This window comes from Perca fluviatilis, chromosome 16, assembly GCF_010015445.1.
Source record: "Perca fluviatilis chromosome 16, GENO_Pfluv_1.0, whole genome shotgun sequence".
NCBI lineage: Eukaryota > Metazoa > Chordata > Actinopteri > Perciformes > Percidae > Perca > Perca fluviatilis.
Window position 1 is genome coordinate 36099246 of NC_053127.1, and position 21231 is coordinate 36120476.

Here is a 21231-nt window from a genome sequence, read left to right on the forward strand (position 1 = left end):
AAGCTAACGCTATGCTAGCAAGATCCAAAGTCAATAACATTGTGTACAGTTGGCAATCAGTAAAAATAATCTGACAGTATGTTGAACAACAAGACAAGCTAGCTATCCAGCCATGTCATTGTCCCCAAAACAATATAACGACTTTTACGAAGAATTTGATCCGCGATGTGTAACGTTACTGTCGGCTGCAGCGGCGCAGCCTGAAGTAGCGACCTGAACAGTGAACGGGATGTGAGATAACGTTATTCGCTGTGAAACAAAGTCAGTCCAGAGGGGCAGTATAAATTACTTCTTGCAGCCTGTGTGTTTTAGCACCATCCTGTGGTGTTCAGAATACGATTTGGAAATAATAAATCCACATTTCCTTTTTGATTTAATGTAGCGCATTCATATAGAACAGTAAACAGTCAGTTTCACCGAACTCCTTTAGTAGGTGTCCTACATCACTTTTTAATGGACACCCTGCAGCCAATCAGAATCGAGTATTCACCCAGACCATGGTATAATTCTTGATAACAGACCGCTGCTAAGGATAACACACCATTGCCATGCATAGCAGAGCGTTGCCATGGACACAGTTCTGTTCCCTCTGGAGGACAGCTATCAATCAATCCGCTGAAAGAAGTCCGGATAATGTATCAGCTGTGGCAAAAAAGTATATGTTTTAAATGTGTAACACCACTTGTGCCACGGTGAAACGTTTTTTCGTGTATATGGTTGAAATGACAATAAAACACACTTGTTGAGTTGATCGTCTCACTGTCTGTCTGTAAAGGGTAGGCGTGGCTTGGGAGTAGACGCTAAAGCAGCGAATCAAGTGCATTCTGGGATTTGGTGTCTTTCATCCACATGAGCCAAAAACTAATTTTCTGGCTTTTCTCGGCCTAGAAGGCACAAATTTCTAAAAGAATTTCACATTTCTACTACATAAGTGACCCAATTTAAAGATATATTCATCTTTCCAATGGTGAAATATTCCTTTAAACAAGTATCCCAGTGAGAAACAGGTATCTCTGTGGTTTATTTGCGTGTTTTCTTTTAGTTGCGTGCTGTCCACTGTAAATTGGAGACGAACAGCCAATCAGAATTGACCTTTAATTCTCAGATTGGTTGGTTTTGTGGCACAGTTGTAACGCTGTGAAACACCTGAAATGCCATAACCAAGTGGCTGGCATAGTGTACAGGAACATCTGTACATTGCCCCGCCATAGTCTAAGTTGTTCCACCACAGTTTCATAATGAACCGAAAATCTTTTTATGCTTCTCATAATAACATGAAAGATCTCTCAATGTGTTTTGTGCCGTTGCTTCAGCAACTCTGACTCTCAGTTCAGTTAGTAAAGCCACACCGAATGAACACCAAAGAAGAAGTCCTCATCCCCGCCCGCTGTACATGCACATGCCACACTCACGCTTACACACACACACACACACACACACACACACACACACACACACACACACACACACACACACACACACACACACACACACACACACACACACACACACACACACACACACACACACACACACAGACACAGAGAGACACACACACACACACACACACACACACACACACAGAGACACACACACATACACACAGACACACACAGAGAGACACACACACATACACACAGACACACACACACAGACAGAGACACTGTGGCCATATTTCTGTTATCACATTTCTGCATTTCTACATTTGATGTTTAGCGGGATGAAAACGTACGTACGATTGGCTACCGGCTTCTTTCTCAAAATCTGACACCTAACCGCTCGGTATCTACCGGACCCAATGACCACAGGTGCACAGATGCAGCCTCTAGACTCACCTTCTCAACCACACAGTCCTGGCTCCACCTGGGTCTTATTTTGACGGGTCGGTCTGTCACTTCCTGTTGTTTCTCATTTTTGAGACGCCTTCAAGTCACATCCAAACACACACGTTCTTACAATTAATTTGGAGCCTTTAAGACACAATAATATAAAAATTTCAAACTTTGCTCCTGTTTTGGGTCTGAAAACTGATTATTTTCCCAGGATGCACTTGTGTTGATGATAAATTATAAAAGAAAAGTGGATTTTATTTTGAAAATTTGCACAGAATGTTCTATAATATAAATATATTAGTTTCTTTTAATGTTTTTATTGTATAAAGTACAAATGTTAATAAAACGGACCGTATTTTCAAATGTGGTGTTTCTCTTTTATATTAAACACACACACAGACACACACACACACACACACACACACACACACACACAACTGGTGTTTCCAATACATAGACAGACCAACAACAGGACCATTTTAACCATTTTCTTCAATTTATTCATCACTAATTTCACTTCTGAGAACGTTTTAGGCGAGAAATGGACTGTTTACATTTAGAATATAGGCAGTCTTGTGAAAACACACAGCTGGTTATTTGACATTTTAAACTGAACTTTTACAGTTTCAAAGCAACACTGTGGGCGTGTTACAACCATCCCAGGTCTCCACTAGGCAATTATGCACACACACACACACACACACACACACACACATGCTGGAAAGTTCACGGCTCCACAAGTGAGTCAGAGATAAGATTTTATACCATATCAGAGAGTCATTGGCAAGCTGGTTTGTGCTAAGTAACGTTAACTAACGTCACAGTTATCCACTGCAGTTATCCACTAGTCAAGACACAATTTTATCATTATCAATGTACGCCAGCAAACAGATAGTGTTACTGCAGAAGTTATCATTGATTATTAACTGTCATTAGCTGACTATTAGCTGTCAGTCTTCTGTCCCCGCTTGAGTTGACTGACATTTCCGGTTGCGTCTCGTGAAAAACAATGTATGCATCAACGTATGTAATGTTATATTTAGCGAATATAACGTTTGCTCAGTGTATTTCCGCTTGCGGCTATATTTTTAAGTGTAATAGTTGTTATACTCCAACACACTTCATTCTGTACTTGATCTATGTGACAAGGAACTTTAAATGGCTCATAAAAAATAAAATTAAACAAAAGAACAGTAGATTAATACTTTATCTGTAGTAAGTGATGCATGTAAACAGGCCACAGACCACTGATATTTCTGGATCACCAAAAAACAGTCCACTTTGTCATTCAACATTTCCAATTGTTTGAATGTCTTTGTTCTTTTTACTTTACAGGAAAGTTCTTCTTAACAACTAGATACAGAATGCCTTTAATCTGTGTCTCTGTAGAACAATGGGGTTTATATGGCTGGCTTGAGTAAAAAACAAATAAAAAAAACAACATACAAATTAGTTTGATCAAGATATCTTACGTCCAGGTCTGCTAAAGACTGAGGTGCAGTTGAAAACTGGATAAATCTAGGAAGTAGACAATTCTGGCATTTCCCAGCTGTCTTTCATTCTGCAGTAATACGCAGTTATATAAGCAACCCTTAACACAGCACAGAGCTACATGGCTGCAGCTTAATACAACCATGACAGATTTTTTCATTGCACAGGACTGTCGCTTCCAGTTCACTAGATATGGTCATTAAAAAACATCCTGCCATGTTGAGAAGCACAGTCACATCCAAATGATGCTGCTACATCAAACTAGTCCACATGTATCATTACCGGAATGCTGAATAGCAGTCAAAATGTATTTTCTTTCTGCTCACTTCTGCTCATGGTATGCAAAGCACGTTCAGTTATTTAAACACAAAAACCAGACTGTAAACAAGAAACGTCTAAGTGTACTTAGGAATAAAGACAGTATCTCTATGTGTATTTCCATTCAAATTTTATTTTATAAAATAACAACAACAACAACACAAAAGCACTGAGTTTCAGTACAAATATCACTCCTTCACTCAAGCAGAGGACATGGCTTTCTTGGCCTGACATTGATATCATGAGAGAAGAGAGAAGAGGTGAACAGCCCCTTTCCGACATTGTGTTGTTGCCACACTGAGCCATGAGCTGTAGAAGGACTTTCCTATTTACATAAAGAATTTTCAAGAGGGTAGTACTTTGTAGAGAATGCATACAATAAACAAATCCAGAATCAAATGGACCCCAGAATATAGATTCATGAATTTACAGTTTGTTTTTTTATGATGGTTACATTTTACGTATAATTTCTATACTACATAAGGTTTGAGGTAAAAAATAACATTCTTCCTATAGTTTAGTATCTGTAACATGCATATAACCATCATTCCTCAAATAGATTTCTTTAAACTTTACACTCTATGCATGGTAGGAGCTCAGGAAGCCCCATTCCATTGAGAATGGGGCTTTTTCAGTTAGAATGAGCATAAATGGATCACTGAAAATGTGACAAAGCCTGCTTCAGTAATGTCAAACAACCCAATGAAAGTTCAAACCCATTTTACTTTCTCACCTCTGCACAGCTGGCCACTCACAATGTGAAATGGGTGTGAATGTTGGATTGGCTATTTTTGGAAAGTTACAGAAATGGTTGGACACAGTCCCCATAATTCTACAGCGGAAATGTGTGGGGGAAGGGGGTTCCGAAGCAGTTCAAAAATCTGACAAGCAGTTCTGATGAAGTATACTGGCCACTTAACAGAGCCATAAAGACTAGTCGAGGCAGGTCTAAAACACTCAAGAGATCCAGAGACACAAATTGGCTTTCTTATCTAGCCGGCCCTGTAATGGCCCATGTGATGGGAAAAGATTGAAATAAAAGCTATCTCTGAAGGTCTATGGAAAGTATTATTAGAGTATTACTGACTTTCTTGATGAATTAACTGCAAACATATTGAAAAAACAGATTGTCCTCACCAAAAAAAACGTCCATATAGGTCAATTATGTCAGTGTAGGGAGGGATGGGTAAAAAAAGCATAGGACTTTCACCAAGGAGACCACTGTTTGTGTCTTGTGTGAAACCAAAATCAACTTTGACTATTTTTAAGTTACTACATAACTAACTTTGTTAGTATGTAACCATGTCACAGACTTATGTCTGTAACAGACTTCCTCATTTTAAGCCAAACCATGATCTTTTCCTAAACCTAACCAAGTAGTCTGGTTGCCTTAACTTAAACAACTAGTTCAGTTAAAACAACATTAACCATTTGTTTAAAACTGAAATTGGAAAACTTCACTGCCTGGTACGGAAACAATTTAATTTGATTCAGTTTTATAGTGTCAAATCCTAACAGAAGTTATCTATCTAGTAGAAAAGGGAGGGAGAGACTAGCTGTGTTTGAAACCGTTCCCTATCATAGTAATCGTCATAGTGCACTATAAAGTGTGTTCGCCATCTTGTAGTGGTGTTCAAATTCTCCCCAGTGAATTTCATTCACTATATAGTCCACTATAAAATACCCACAATGCACAGCTAATTTGAGTGTATATACGATGTAGCCTAAGGTCCCACGGAAACTGAAAAGGAAAAATGGTGCGGGCTTTGGTTTCTAAACATTGGAAATGTAACATGCAACATATATAATATACAACCTTTTGCTATTCTCCTGAGTGCTCAGTTTGTTTCAGGGACGTATTAGAAGTATTTTAGTTTTGGTTTGTTTACATGATGATTGGTGCTAAACTAAAGTCTATGGGGAAATTTAGTTTTTTGTGATTTTCGTGAAAACTGCTAGGCGAATCTTTTAGAAAAGATATAGCACACCATTCCTGGTCATTCGCACTTTTTTTTTTGCGATTGTGTTCGCAACACTGCGTGACGAGTAGCGGGACAAAAAATTTGGCAGGAGATGGAGAATGAGAATGTTTTGTTTTTTTTATATTACTTTTTGGGGCTTTTTCCCTTTATTTAGAAAGGGGATAGACATGAAAGGGGGAGAGAGATGGGGGATGACACGCAGCAAAGGGTAGCAGGTCAGATTCAAGCCCTGCACCACTGCAGGACTCAGCCAACGTGGGGCAAACGCTCTTTCTGGGTGAGCTAGAGGCCGCCCCGGAGAGTAAGAATGTTAAGTATGACGATAATAGTCATTGTGCACTGTATTTAGTTTACACTAATGCTGGTTTTGATGCTGCAGTTGGGCGGATGCAAGTGCAGTTTCATATATTATCATATTTCATTTTGTGGCATTTAGTTGGTTTCATCTCAGTGTTATAGATGTGTTTTTATTGCTATTATTTGTCATCAAAATTATATTTCAATCAATATCCAAATCATCTGTGATGCGGACATGGTACTAAAAATGTAGTGGCTCGGTGGCCTGGGTCAACCCATGACTCATTTCTATTGAGTAACGGCAGCGTTGGGTGCAGACATGAGGCTGGAACTGTGTTGATGGCTGGCTTCTAGGTAATCATGATTATACATATCCTTAACAAATTGTATTCTTTCTATACTGTATTGTCTAACCTATGTTTGCCTGAGAAAGACCCAGCAGGGTCAAAACGTTGCAGCACAATAAAAGTATGGGAGAATTAGCAGAGTGTGGGCACCTCATTCTTTTAAGTTCTAACCTGTGTGCTAACCTTGCAAGGGAAAGTGGATATCCCCTCAAGAGGTGGCTAATCACCCCTTTTACAAACCCACAGAGCGCAGAGGAGAGGAATTACAATGTGCGCCACAGTCAGGCACGCGACACGCTGTTGTGGAGGGCACCATCGGACTTCCAAAGGGCAGATAGCGTTGCTGTGATGCCACAGTAGGAACCGTACAGGCCCGAAAAGGTGTGCAAAATTGTGAGGGCACGTGCTGTGCTACATAATGTGGCACAGCTTAAAGATGTGGCTGCATTCCCAAAATATAGTGGCGTTGTCCCCAACCCCGAACCCGACCCTGACCCTCAGACATTTGAGCCAAATGCTGCTACCGTAAAATTACAAGAGGTACGGAAAGAAATACTACTTTTTATTAACAAATTCTTTCAGTGTCAAGCTTCCGTATGTCATACAACACATTTTTTATCTCTGTTAAAGGATAACTACCGTTTTTTGCAACCTGGACCTATTTTCCTATGTTTTTCTGTCTCAGTGACTGATGGAACAACAATCTTTGACATTGGTCCTGTATTAAGAGAGATCTCTGCAGTCGGCAGCAGTGAAACAAGCTACAATGTCAGTTAATAGGGCAATTGTCCAGCTTGTATTTACCTTCACTAAAGTGCTTGTTTTGCCGCTGACAGGCTCAGATTAATATTCTAAGTGTCTGACAACATTTCTGCTAGGTTTGCGGTGGAAAAAAGTGTCCGTGCGCCAGGCGCATGGTTCAAAAGGGTTGTACTTAGTGTCTTAATTAATCATAGGTGTGTTTTGAGCGTAACATGCCAAAAATCAGAGTGTCATCTCCCATTCCCTTTAAAAGCCAGGCGCATTTGGACATATAATACTATTTCACATTGTAATATTTTTATTTTTTTAATCTTTTGCATGTTTGTGTGCTGCTGCGCGTCCCTGTGTGTGTGCCTAAAAATAATAACAATGAATAATAACAATGAAATGCTGCATTATTGACTTTAGAACAGGTTTTTGTTGGTCAATGGCGTGATCGCTTTCCGCTGCCTCAATATAGCAATACACCCAGAATGCAACACACCTCCCTGTAAGACCAGCATGCCCATAGGCCACAGATGGGCGCAGGTGCATTTGTTATTTAAACGACGTGGGCGCTGGATGGGAAACTGACAACTGGGTCGGTCTTAAACTAGCAAAGAGACTTGCGGCTTTTCACTGTGCCGGGTGCAAGATAAGGCCCAGAAACCTCAGTGTATGTAGGGGAATGTTGTACGTTGGTGGCTAATACTTTCTGACACATAAAAACTAAAAGGATATAGGAATCACAGTATAGGTATTGCTCTGTTCATTGGTGGGCTAGGTCCAACTGGACGATCACTTTCCAGTGTTTGCTGGTGCAAGTCACGCCAAGATGAACTGATGATGATGGGATGGGAGAAGGGAAAAGAGCCAGCCCCGGCACGTGCGTAGGCAGACTCGGAAGCAGCCTAGAGCGGCTCTTTGGCAAGGCGGCTCATAAAAAATGTCAACTGTTGGGGTGACCTCTAGTTCACCCAGTAGGAGCGTGCGCCTCATGTAGGCTGAGTTCTTTGCAGCGGCCCAGGTTCGAATTAAAAAAAAAATGTCATCTGTTGTGTTTTGTCCTCATTTTGTATTGTAGTCCATTGGTGAAGAATGTGTGTCTGTCCTCAAAAACATAAATCAGTTCTCACGAGGTCAGATGTCGGAACACTAACACTGAACAACCATACGACCCACACTGTAACAACAATAACGCAAAAACTAATACACATTTAGACAGAAAGAGGACCATATCAGGTCAGAGGAATTGATTTCCTGTGTGTGTGTGTGTTTTACGCACAAGGTTTTGTTTAGGCTATCTAAAGATTTGCAATATTATTACAGTTGCTTTTTAGATGAGTTGAAATGTGATTATTCAGAAAATAGCTGTGTTGTCATGGCATTGCTGTGAAGGGGTTTGGAACCTTTTGGATTTATTATGCTGCAGACCTGTTGGTGCCGTTGTTGTCATTCGGATATACGCATACACGGCATGCGTCAGCCTACTCTAATAATTGTTGACACTTTGTGCATTGCACTTGTCTATTTGCATGATGTGTATATTTGGCGTTTGTGTTGTTTCCGTTTTGTTTCTTATATTGGCTGCGTGTTATTGTTTGTGTATTGTATGTTGCAAATAGAGTGGTGGCACAATTGTGTTTGGCCTAAAGCGGCAGTAAAGAACGCACCGGCCTGGGAAGAACGAAATTGAGACTCACAAGACAAGTTGAAAGAGGAAAAGGGATATAAGGCAGATTATGAACTGAAGAGAAGGAATGGAAGTGAAGAATGGAGAATGTCCTCTCTGTCTGTCTGTCTGTCTGTCTGTCTGTCTGTCTGGCTGGCAGTAGTTCAGACAGAAATGGATCCCTCCCCTCACCTACATTAACTCATATTAGTGTCATGCTTGTAATTTACAATGTGTTGTGTTGTCCATGGTACTGTGTATGTTTGATCATTACAGTGAGCCTGTAGGTACTCTTTAGACATCATTATTTAAGCTCTAATGTATTAAGAGTGCAGAAGGACATTTTAACTTTGTATAAACAATTTAATGAGTCATATAAAACTCATTTCTATTCAAAACAAACAAGTTACCATGGGAGTTCTTACTAACTTATTGCCGAGAAATCACCGTATATAACAAATCTTAATTAGCACCACATTCAAACATTTCATTCTTGGGTTAAAAAAAGAAGGAAACAAATCAAATGTAAACCATCACAATGTGGCACTTTCTCAGTAGGGTCTTTACCCTGTAACAAGCTTCACAAATGTAAGCGCTCCTGACAATTCAATTTCTCTGAACAAAATCACACCCTTTCTGAATTCTTATGAACCTCGACACATCAGCTATAAATATTATCAACTTAAGTGTCCTGTATGAAGCCACACTCAAACTGAAGAAGGGAATTGTGCACATCTATGTGGTTTTTCAGTTGGCACAGAGGAAGCAGTGACTCATTATGATATATGTCCATATTAAAAGCGGGTGACACATGTATGGATGGATATATGAAGTGTCCACATAAAGTCTGTTTATACAATCAGAGCCAATCATCCTGTTTATTTACTGGAACAACCTGCAGTTAAACTATGTTCAGCAGTTCAGTCATACAGTAGGTGCAAGGTATTTTCATTTGCAACAGGTGTAACGTGTTATTTTCTATTCCTTTAAGAGCTACTCTACTAACCTCTGCAGCTGTATGTGTGAGCGGTCTGCTGTCTTGTGAAAAGAATGGTGTTGCCATGTCATGTAATCCATCGATCAAATGTCAGTCTGGTTCGGGCTTTGGACTTCATCTCATTACATTACCTCATCCCATTCACTCCCTGGTTCGTGCAATCCTTTCCTTCCATAAGAAACCGACTGCAGCTTCAGTTTCAACACCTCCTTGTCTTTCTAAATCACAGTCTATGGCACGTGTGTCAATAAACGACACCAGAAAAAGCCTCTTCCTATGTTTGTAGTGTAAAGCACAGATTATCTGAGAGTTGAACGACTGAAAGTATCCATCAGATAGCGAATGGTGAGAATATTTCTAGATAATATAACTGCATCTTTATCAGAGTCTAACTCCTGGGTTCAGCTAGTTGCCGTGTCCTGAGGCCGCCTTGGTCTTTTCCTCTGTGTCTTCACATCTTCTACACAGTCTGGAAGGCCTTGGTTTGGGCAGGGATCATGACAGGTGTGGCCCCCATGCGGTTCAGGTTTCCAGGACTCAGCTTAGGGGGAGGGCTGGGCTTGCAGTTGGAGGTAGACGTGGAGGTTGGTGCTGAGCGTGGTTCTGGAGTCTTGGGAACGGTCTGATTGTAGCCAGGTGGAGACTGAGGGAAGGAGGAAGCTTGGCCGTTTTCCTTGAGGGCTGCCACAGCAGGAACACATGCTCGTGGGCCTCGGAGCCCCATGTTGTGCACCATGGACTGAGTGGAGGAGGTGCCTGAGCGAGAGCTGCCAGAGCGGGACGACGAGAGGGAGTTGGGTTTCACCAGTTTGGCCTTGGGAGCCTCTGCATCCTCCCTGAAATGAGTACATGTTCGCATGATTTCAAAGAGTGCCCTCAACAGATCAAATTAGCATTTACTAGTAGAGTGAAATTTGTCAGGATAAATTATTTCTAACACTGTGTAGATAGAGTTAAATTCCGTTTGAGTAAAGTGGATGTTATTCTTAAATTCTAAATAAACACAAAATCTCAAGTTAAATTAAACTGTAGTAGTAAATAGTGCCAACATTTCATGCAGTCATTTATGGTATCATGTCTCTGAAGCTCTGGTTTCCTACTGTTAGAATCAGTCACTGCTTTAAAGGAACACGCCGACTTATTGGGACTTTGTCTTATTCCCGTATCCCCCAGAGTTAGATAAGTCCATACATACCTTCTCATCTCTGTCTGACGCACCCACCGCTAGCCTAGCTTGGCCCAGATCCTGGAGGTAACCGGCTCCAACTAGCCTACTGCTCTAAACCTGTCAACTCAAGCGCCTTAGTGAGCAGAGACATAGGAACTTCCCGACCCACAGACTCAGAGCCGGAAACATTGCAAGCTGGCAGACCATGGGACTAACTCGAGAACTCATGAGTTGTCGATGACTCATGAGTTCTCGTGGGAGTCAGTCAGTTGCGAGAATCAGCCAGCTACGTTATCATAAGTGGATCTGATTCAGATGAGTGTGAAAAACAAATCAACAAAAAAAAAGCCATTCTTTCACTTCTGAAATAACATGCAATGTTCTGCATGTAGCCTAGCTAGGCCTACTGTAGGTTTTGGTGTATAAATGTAGTATGTTAAAATGCAATTAGGTCGAGCAGACAGTCCGAAACATTTCAAGCTAGCAATACTGACTCAAGTGACTCGCACAACCCGATCAGTTTAGTGAGTGACTCAGAATAACCCGAATCCTTAAAAGGAATCGAGTTTGCCAGGTCTATACTGCTCCCAATAAGTGACAAAATAATAATAATATGTTCCTATTTACATATTGTGATTTGTATAGTCACAGCGTGTACAAATAACAAGGTCACATGATACACAGCCATCTTCTAACCGTCTACATACTGGGAACTATATTATCAGAAAGGCGAAGCACTGCTACTTGGGCGGAGTGATTTGCTTGCAGCACCTGAGAAGCCCCGTGGTGAGGAGGAGAGAGAGTAACAACGGGGCTTTTCAGGTGTTGCACTACACAACATGTAAATAGGAACATGTTGGCGTTATTTTGTCACTTATTGGGAGCAGTAGGCTAGATGGAGCCGGTTACCTCCAGGATCTGTGCTAAGATAGGCTAGAGGTGGGGGCGTCAGACAGCCTTACAGCACACACGGAGATGAGAAGGGTATGTATGGACTAGTCTAACTCTGGGGGTTACGGTGAATAAGACAAAGTCCCAATAAGTCGGCGTGTTCCTTTAAATGGACTTTGATGAACTAAGTTGGGAGTTTGGGACAAGTATTCACTTCTAAAGGTGGTACTTTATTTTCATAATAAATTTCACTGACATTGTACCATTTTCATGTGCCAAAGCAAGTTGATTGATCGATACAGCTGCACACGTTGCTAGTCACCTTGTAAGAATTCAGGCTGGGGTTATGGCTGCATGTATGGTTATGACTGCCAGAGAAAGTGTCTCTCCATCATATACCTGATTTCATTTGGAGTCTCTTCTTCTTCATATTTCTTCATCTCCTTTTTGCGGAACACCAACCAGATGATAAGGATGATAAGGAGGACTCCGAAGGACACGCCAACCACGGCCCCTGCTACCACACCCATGCTCCTTACATCTACACACATACACACACACACACACACACACAGTTGTGTAAGACAGAGAATACTGATATTAAGCTTCAAAGTGAAATTCATACTGAAACACATTTTCTATTGTGTTATTTTAACACAACAGAGTAAAATAATTAGAAATGCTTTCCCTAATTTAGAACTGTGAATACTACAAACCAATAAAAATCCCAATAAATCATACAGAAAATACTTTGGTTAGCAGGTGCCGTACTTTCTAACCCTCTGCCTTAACAGCTCCTGGGACTTAGTCTTGTACGACATGTGGTAAGTGTGCAGGTTGCCGTTTTTAAAGGTAAGATAATAGAGTGTCTTCAAATTAAGCCCATCATGTACTTAAGACATGTATTGGTAAAGTGTGCTGATGAAATACTATGTGATCCATCCAGAAAAATCTTGGATTTTAAATTCCATGTATCGCCAAGTAGGTACAATTATTAAAGCTACGTTTTTTAATAAGTGTAATTGTCCCCGGGTTTTTGATTGTTATTATTAAGCTCCAATGTTACCTGTTCTTTAATTGGATATTTGAACATTTTGGGGTCATTTGTTATCACGCTGCAGCATCTCCTCTGCTCTGTGTTAGGCCTGTGCTCCTCCGAACACACACTTTAATCGTTATATTTAAAATAGAAATAATTCTAATTCTGTTATGATTTTATTCTTTTCAAATTAATATATATTTTTACAGAAATTAATTAGTAAGAAAAGAACTGAGTAGAGTATCGATGAAGAGTATCAACAGAGTAGTAGCATGGATAAAACCCTAATGATACCCATCTGTAATTATGATTGAAAATGTGGTTTGTGCTTTGTGTCAAGTGTACATACGTACTGAGAATAATAGCTCTGGGAAATGTTCAGCCCCCGGCACCTGAGCTATCTGAAAATGTGCCCTCCTGAACAATAGATTTGAATAGCCCATACCGTGTGACCTTTGTTTTGGACTAGTGATATTCTTTATCTTTAGCCCTATTCACATGGGATTAGTATTACCTGGGGACCTTTAGTAATTTGTAATAATTCCAGAGGTCCAAGGCCCTGTGATATTAGTCCTGATGAGCGATGTGACAGTCTGTGATTTGGCGGGGTCGTATATAATTTTTTCACGTTTTTTGTTGTTTTATCCCTCTTCCTTGAAGACGGATATGGGATCGCGGGGGCTGTGGACGCCGCCTTTCATGGCCAACCTAGTCTGGACCTCTCCATCCTCCGTCCCTGAGTCGACACTCACCTTCGTGCGAGGGCTGATGGTGATGCTGTGTGGGTGGCTCTACCGTCCCAAAACGCTACAAAACCCAGACCCAAGTGTGGTGCGGCGGCCTGGCCGTCCTCTGCATGCCTCCGCGTACCCACCTCTCAGTAAATTCAAGTAAAATGACAGGCTTCGCTTATCCCGTGTAAAAGTGCCACAATAAACTCAGATGTGGGGGGGGGGATTCTTAAACACATGAGGTCCCCAGATGATACTAATCCCATGAGAATAGGGCTTTTGTCTCATCACTAACAAGTCCAAATCCAAATATTCTGTAGCTCCATTATTGTCCAAAAACTATTAAAATCCTCCACAGAAAATAGCCCCAAACACATGACAAGCCTCTTTTGAAAATGAAACTAAATATAGGTGTATGGATGGGTAGATTTACACCTTCAGGGGGATCCAATGAGCTTGGGCTGAGAGCCACAAACAGGCTGGGGTAGTCAAACAGTATTGACAAAATGGCCTAACACATTGGGCTTTAAAATATAGACTGTTGTACATCCTGCTTTACATTTCCCTGCAGGTTTGACTAATGAGTGTGACCTCAATATATATGAGTTAAATATTTTTTTTATTTTTTAAAACTTACTTTTAGTCAGCCACTAATGATGGTTAATGATGGTTACACTGTAGGGGTGTTGCACAGTATAGCGAAATGTGGGTACTTTTCGATACTTGATACTTTTTTTGTAAAAACGGTTTGGTCTTTACCAACGTTCTCTACTGGTTGTAGGTACAACAACACGTCATGGATGACGTTAGCGTATGCTAGCTGTGTGTTGATGCCAGGCTTCAGAGCAGATGGCTCTGGGTCCAAGGGACTAACATTCTGTCCAGATGATTACATGAAAAACAGCGCGCAAACCTGGCATATTTTTTACCCTTTTGAAAAGGGTAATCTTACTGTAAATGAAGGATGTATTTCAACCAAAATTAGAGTTGCTGATTGTTGGAACAGTAAAGAGACTTAATCAAAAAAGAATTGGTGAGTTTTACTTAGTTTCTGTACTGTTTAAATGAAGTGTGTTTTATGATGAGTTAGCAAACGTTAATTAATCTTGTCTTGGTTCGTAAGAGAGACAAACTTGAATTAAAAAAAATATATTTTACTGTTTAGGGGTAAGAATATTTCCTTTCTTGACATGTTGATGTTTTTTTATCATTCACAACAAAACAAAACATGCAAGAATGAAATGCCCGTTCCAATACCATGGAGAGGGACACTCTGCCAGGTATGCCAAAACACAGATTTATGAACTTAGTCACTTAGACACAAAAGCACAGGAAAATAGGGTCCAGGTTGAAATAAACGGTAGATACCCTTTATCTGTCGTCGCTGCATGGTGCTTGCAGTTACCTATTGGTAAACACATCTACCAACTGCCTCTGATATGACGGAGCTCTGTAGCCGGGCTCAGGGAGCTCTGTGGTGGCTAAACACAGCTAGCAACTGCTGCTCTGATTTTATCATTCTACTGCACTATACAATGTTTGCGTTACAGCGCTATACTTAGTTTAAAATACTTCTATTTTAGGTATATAATATTTGGTCTATTGGTGAAGTATCATTGATCACTTTGACTTTACATTTGTCCCCACCTGGGATAAAAATAATTCAGCAGCTCTAGGCAGGGATATGTAGACCAGAAACGGGGAAAAGCTGAGCATCTTCCCCCCCGGAAAAATCGCATCATAATTACAACATTACACTGCTGTAAGAAAAATGTGTGTGCAAGTGGCCCTCACTTCTGAATCAAAAGTCACACATTTTGTGGCACATCATCAAGGGTTTTCCACTCACAGTGTATCTTGACCTCCACGGTACAGCTCTGTTCTCCCACATCGTTGCTGGCTGAGCATTTGTAGACTCCGGTGCTGTCCTTGGTCAAGTTCCTTAACGTCACAATCTCTGGGTTTTTCAAATCTGATAGTACCAACACAGAGAAAACTTATGAGTGGATTCTTGTCTCCTTTTGTGGTTTAAAATACATTACATGTTTTTACTGTTGAGTTAACAGAAATAAGAAAGTAATTGTGAACATACAGAAGAATAGTAGAAGACAGAACCTCAGTTCATGACAGCGGACTGCCAAAGTCAGCAAAAAAGCAATAAAGTCAAATAGTCGAGATATTACATATTTGGGCATCACCATTCACCATACAACTAGTTTTCCAGGGCAACTATGAAACGTAGTGTTCAAAGGGATCTGACTAATTGGTCTGTGCTGCCGACATCACTACGGTCCAGGATTGCTGTTGTTAAATGAACATAGTTCCTCGTGTGAACTTCTTAAGTACAATGATGCCCTTACCCCCACCAATACATTTCTGGAAGAAACTTGATACCGTAATTCGGCAGTATATTTGGAATAATAAACAACCTAGGCTAAAATACTCTACCCTGCAACGTACCACAAACACAGGAGGCCTGGCCCTCCCCAACCTTAAAGTGTACCACAGAGCTTTTCAGCTACGGGCCCTCAGAGTGTGGATGGACCCCTCATCTACAGTCCCATGGAGAGAAATAGAGCAAAACCTCACTGGAAGTCTAAGACTGCTGGACCTTGCCTTTACAGGTGTGTGTCCAAAAAAGTGTATGCTAGCCTATGGCCCTATTATCACCAACACATTGACCAACTTTAAACAGGTCGAGGAGCAACTACGCTACACCAATAAGAGCATTTGAGCACCCCAATTTGGCACAACATGCATTTAATGTCTGGTAACAAACCTTTTGTTTGTAACCAGTGCAGTGACAGAGGTATTTATACTCTAGACCAGCTATTCAATGATGAAGGTATGTTGAGTTTTGAAGACCTGAGAACTAGCTTTGAGGTCCCCAGGACATCCTTCTCCCTTATCTTCACTTAAGGTCAGCCCTAAAATGTTATGGAGTGCCATGGGGGAACAGTCTTGAGACTCACCCAATCATTAAATGATTTTCCTGTGAGAGGATTAGTGTCCAGGATTTATGCTAAATTAATACAAGCATCCGTAGGAGAACTCCCAATAGTAAAGAAATGGGAGCGAGAGCTGAGCCCAGAGGGGAACATAATTAATTGGGAGACAGTTTGGGACAACATTTCCCATTGTTCCAAGAACCCAAATCACCAGCAGATCCACTTCAACATATGCCATCAGACATACTGGACTCCTCAGAAGAGATATGTCTCTAAAGTCATTCATACTCCCTATTGCATGTTTTGCCAACCTGAACAAACTGGAACTTTCCTACACATGGTCTGGGAGTGTGAACAGGAACATGAGTTCTGGAATAAAACAACATCAATAATATCTGATGTGATAGGATGTCGACTTCCTACTGACCCGATTGTTTTGTTACTTAATGATGACTCTAAATGACACCTACTTGGGAGACAGAAGAAAATTTGGCTAGCTGGATCAACCGTGACCAAGAAAATGATAGCTCAGCGCTCGCTCCCACCCCCACCCCCCCACTCCCCACTCGCTTTGTATAAAACAGTGGTTGGGGTATTTTCTGGACATAGTTATGCTTGAGCTCTCTACAGCAAGGATTAACAAAGCCAAGTCATCGACTATAGACCTATGGAAAAACGCAGCAGCACAGGTATCGGTCCTAATGACCTCAGCATCACAAGAAGTAGAGGAAAGCAACTAATGTAGGATTATTTTGTTAAGAGTATAGTGTAAGGCCTCAGATTTCATGACCTGACATTCTCTCTCTCTGTTCTTCTGGGCCACGACATTATTAAAATTGAAGATGCAGCATTTGCTCAAAAAAGATAATTCAAACTTGAACCAAAAGGAGGATTCCTTTCCCAGATGAACATAGAGAAGCAACAATGGTCAGTGTTTTGCAAGCGGGTGATTTGTGACACAGAGTATGAAAATGACCTGGCTCTCATGAAGACTCCTTAAGTTTGCAGGAGATTAAAAACACACAGATGTTCAAATCCATCAACAGCCACTTGTCTCTTTTGAGCTGAGACTGGGAGAAGCCAAGGTCATGTTTTCATGCAGTGTGTTACATATCGTTAAGGAGCTGTCCGGAGCCAGAAGATCTGGACTATATCCAACCGATAACAGCACCACGGATGAAGCAGAGAAAGTGGATAAAAAGTGAAGGTTCTGGGTTAGCCGGCATCAGATGCTGGGGGAATCTCTGTCTGTTTGCTAGGTTGTAGCGATAGGCTATTTTGTCTTGAAGTAATCTGATCCTTGTGCACAAGTTTATTGTATTTTGCAATATCATTCACTAAAGCTTGTTATTAACTTTAACTGGACGAGTCTTGAGTCAAATTTTGAATCCTGAGTCTATTCTCTCTGATCTACCAGTAAACAAACACTATTCAGTGACCATAGAATTGGAGTGTTTTGAGTAAGGGGCCTTTGGCTTTGGAGTGAAGACAGGTCGGGGGGGGGGATTTTTGTAACAATCCCTTATAGATAAATAGAGAGGGACGGCCATCCTACCTTCTGATATAGAACATAATGATTAATGCCATATGGGTCCCCAGTTATAAATCTAAGAGCTGATTGGTAAACAGAATCTAGAAATCTAGCATAGCATAGCATAGCAACATAGCAGGATAAGACAATTAAGATGCCGGGAAGACCTGTTTCTGCACAGAAAACCTAGCTGAACCTTTAATTTATGACTAACATTTTCAATATGTTTTTTAAAGGTAAACTTGTCATCAATCAAAATAACCAAGTATTTGTAGTGAGAAACTTCTTCAATTACCATTAACCATTTAGAGTGCAGATTTGAAGATTTCTGTCAATATCGTTGGCTGGAGAATACCATGTACTTTGTTTAAGATCAACAGTGCATATTGTAGGGTGTAAATACAAGTTGTAAATGATCACTTGCTGAACTATATAAAACTGTATCATCGGCATAAAAATGAAAGTTGCATGTATTAATTAATGTACTAATTTTATTTATATAAATGGTAAATAATATTGGACCTAAAATGGAACCTTGAGGAATGCCCTTGGTAACTGGAAGGAACTCAGATGAAACATTACCTACCTTAATGCACTGTTTTCAGAGATAATTTCTAACCCATCTTAATGTGTTAGGGTTCATGCATATATCTGAAAGTCTGTTAAGGAGTACAGAGTGATCAACAGTATCAAAAGCTTTAGAGAGGTCAATGAAAACAGCAGCACAATGCATCTTATTATCTACAGCAGATGTGATATAATTTATGACAAGAGTGGCAGCAGAGATTGTGCTGTGTTCTTTTCTCAAACCAGATTGATATGGACTCAGAATGGAATGTGTATGTAAATAAATTTTGAGTTGGGCATTTACTATTCAAAGATCTTTGAGAGGCAGGGCAGTTTGGATAGTTATTTATGACAGACTTATCTCCACCTTTGTGAAGTGGCATAACATGCTGCTTTCCATACTTTTGGGATTATATCAGTATTTATACTCTGGTTAAAATCATTTAATTTCCCCATGTTATCCCCCTATATGTGACATCAACAGTTCATGGTGCCAGAATGCTGTGGTGGTTTACACTCACTGCTCACCCCACATAGAGCTAATGACTGTGAAATGCCAACCCTTCTACTAGCAGAGGGAGCTCACAGCTGTCTTCATAACAGCTGTCTATCTACCACTGAGCGTGGATGTGAAGGAAGCCATGACAGAACTCTACAACAACATCAGTGAGCAGCAGAGGCAGCATCCTGACGCTTTCTTCATGGCAGCCGGGGATTTCAACCGGTCTCAAATCTGTTCTGCCTAATTTCTACCAGCATTTGAATTTTGCAACCAGGGGAAAGAACACACTGGACCTGGTGTACACAAACATCAAAGACTATATAAACTAAATAAAAGCAGCCCCCTTCCCTATATAAACCGGCACAGAGAAATCTGTCCCAGGGGATCAGGAAAGCAAAGAGACTGTTTGCTCAAAAACTAAACAGCCACTTCACAGACGACAAAGACACATATCGCTTGTGGCAGGAGTTCCATACCATCACCGACTACAAGCCCCCCTTTGGATTTAGAAATATGTTTTACATGTGAACAGCCATCTCAATCTTTGAGCATCATTTATTTTTTTTTTTATATAAAAAAAAAAAAAAATTTTAAAAAAAAAAAAAAAAAAAAAACCTTTTTTGTCAAAAAAAAAAAATAATTTTTTTAAACTTTTTAACGCAAAAACCCTACTAAGATGCAAGCACTCCTGCCATCATCCAGCAACCAGTAACTCCAGCTGTCCATAGCAGGAGTGAAGAAGGCCTTCGCCAGCATTAACCCATGCAAAGCTGCTAGGGTGGACAACATCCCTGGACGTGTTTTAAAGGACTGTGCAGAGCAACTGAAAGATATTTTTGCTGACATTTTTGACATCTCGCTCAGACAGGCAGTAGTGCCCAACTGCCTCAAAGTGCCACCATTGTTCCCTTCCGAAGAATCCAACTCCGCCTGTCTCGATGACTTTCGTCCTGTGGCTCTAATACCCATAATAATGAAGTGTTTTGAGTGGTTGGTCTTGCAGCATATCAAAAACTTTCTCCCTGCCAACATGGACCCACCACAGTTCGCTTTTAGAACCATCCGGTCCACAGAGGATGCAGTCTCCACTACACTCCACCTTGCGCTGTCACACCTAGAGCAGAAGAACACCTATGCCAGGATCTTCTTCATAGATTTCAGCTCAGCTTTTTACACAATCATCCCACAGCAGCTGGTGGAAAAGCTAAAGCTGTTGAAGGTGGATGCTGACACCTGCAACTGGGTCCTTAACTTTCTGATGCAGCGGCAGCAGACTGTCAGGGTGGGCAACTGTATGTCAAGAACCATCATAGTGAGCACCGGCTCACCGCAAGGCTGCGTCCTGAGCACCATGCTGTTCAGTTTGCTCAACCTGACTGCACTGCCAGACTCAGCAACAACTGCATCATCAGGTTCGCTGATGACACAACAGTGGTGGGTCACATCAATGATAATGAATCAGCATACAGGATAGAGGTGGAGGTGCCGGTCTCATAACCTCACCCTCAACGTGGACAAGACAAACAAGAGCGTAATTAATTTCAGGAGGGCTAGCAAACACCATCATGCACTGCTGCACACTGACGGTGCTGTTGTGCAGAGGTTAAGCAGCGTGAAGTTCCTGGGAGTTCACCTGGCAGACAACCTGACCTCAACGACCAATACTACAGTCAGGGCTCCACCCCCTCTGGAGACTCAGAAAAGCAGGTCTCTCCACGGTTGTCCTTACCACCTTCTAAGGGGCCCCATTGAAATCATACTGACCTACGGCATCCCTTCCTGGTTTGGGAGGTGCAAGGCCTATGAAAAAAAACAGCTGAATTGATAGTGAAGACATCCAGGATCCATACCACCCCTCAGCTAGTCAACTGCCAATGTGATGCCACTGAACTGCACTTTATAAATGTTCCTATTTTATGGACTGATTGTGCTGTCTGAGTGTTTTTTTTGTGTGCTTTTTTTAGATATAATTTTTTACTCATAAGTATTCATTTCTGTTTTACTAATTGGCACTGTGACTGGTGAGAAACAACTTTTCGTTTCTTCTGAATATGCAAGTACTCAGTCAAATGACAAATAAAGTGAATTAAATGGAATTGAGGTTTAGATCCCCCAGAGCTGTGCTGGGCAATCAGCTGGGGGCGGAGAATGCAAAATTCTTTAGGTGAGCACCTGGC

The 21231-nt window shown here is 41.0% G+C and overlaps 1 protein-coding gene across 3 annotated transcripts in view; it reads right to left on the bottom strand.

The window, feature by feature from the left end:
• Window positions 1-7568: 7568 nt before the first annotated feature.
• The window catches only part of LOC120575651 (CXADR-like membrane protein), a 139420-nt gene continuing 125757 nt past the window's right edge, over window positions 7569-21231 (bottom strand). For all 3 annotated transcript variants that reach the window (XM_039826480.1, XM_039826481.1, XM_039826479.1), the window contains 3 exons: window positions 15356-15478; window positions 12136-12277; window positions 7569-10513 (listed from right to left, as the gene is read on the bottom strand). In XM_039826480.1, the coding sequence (XP_039682414.1) occupies window positions 10138-10513; window positions 12136-12277; window positions 15356-15478 (641 nt within the window). In that variant the 3' untranslated portion in view covers window positions 7569-10137. The remainder of the gene's footprint in view (window positions 10514-12135; window positions 12278-15355; window positions 15479-21231) is intronic.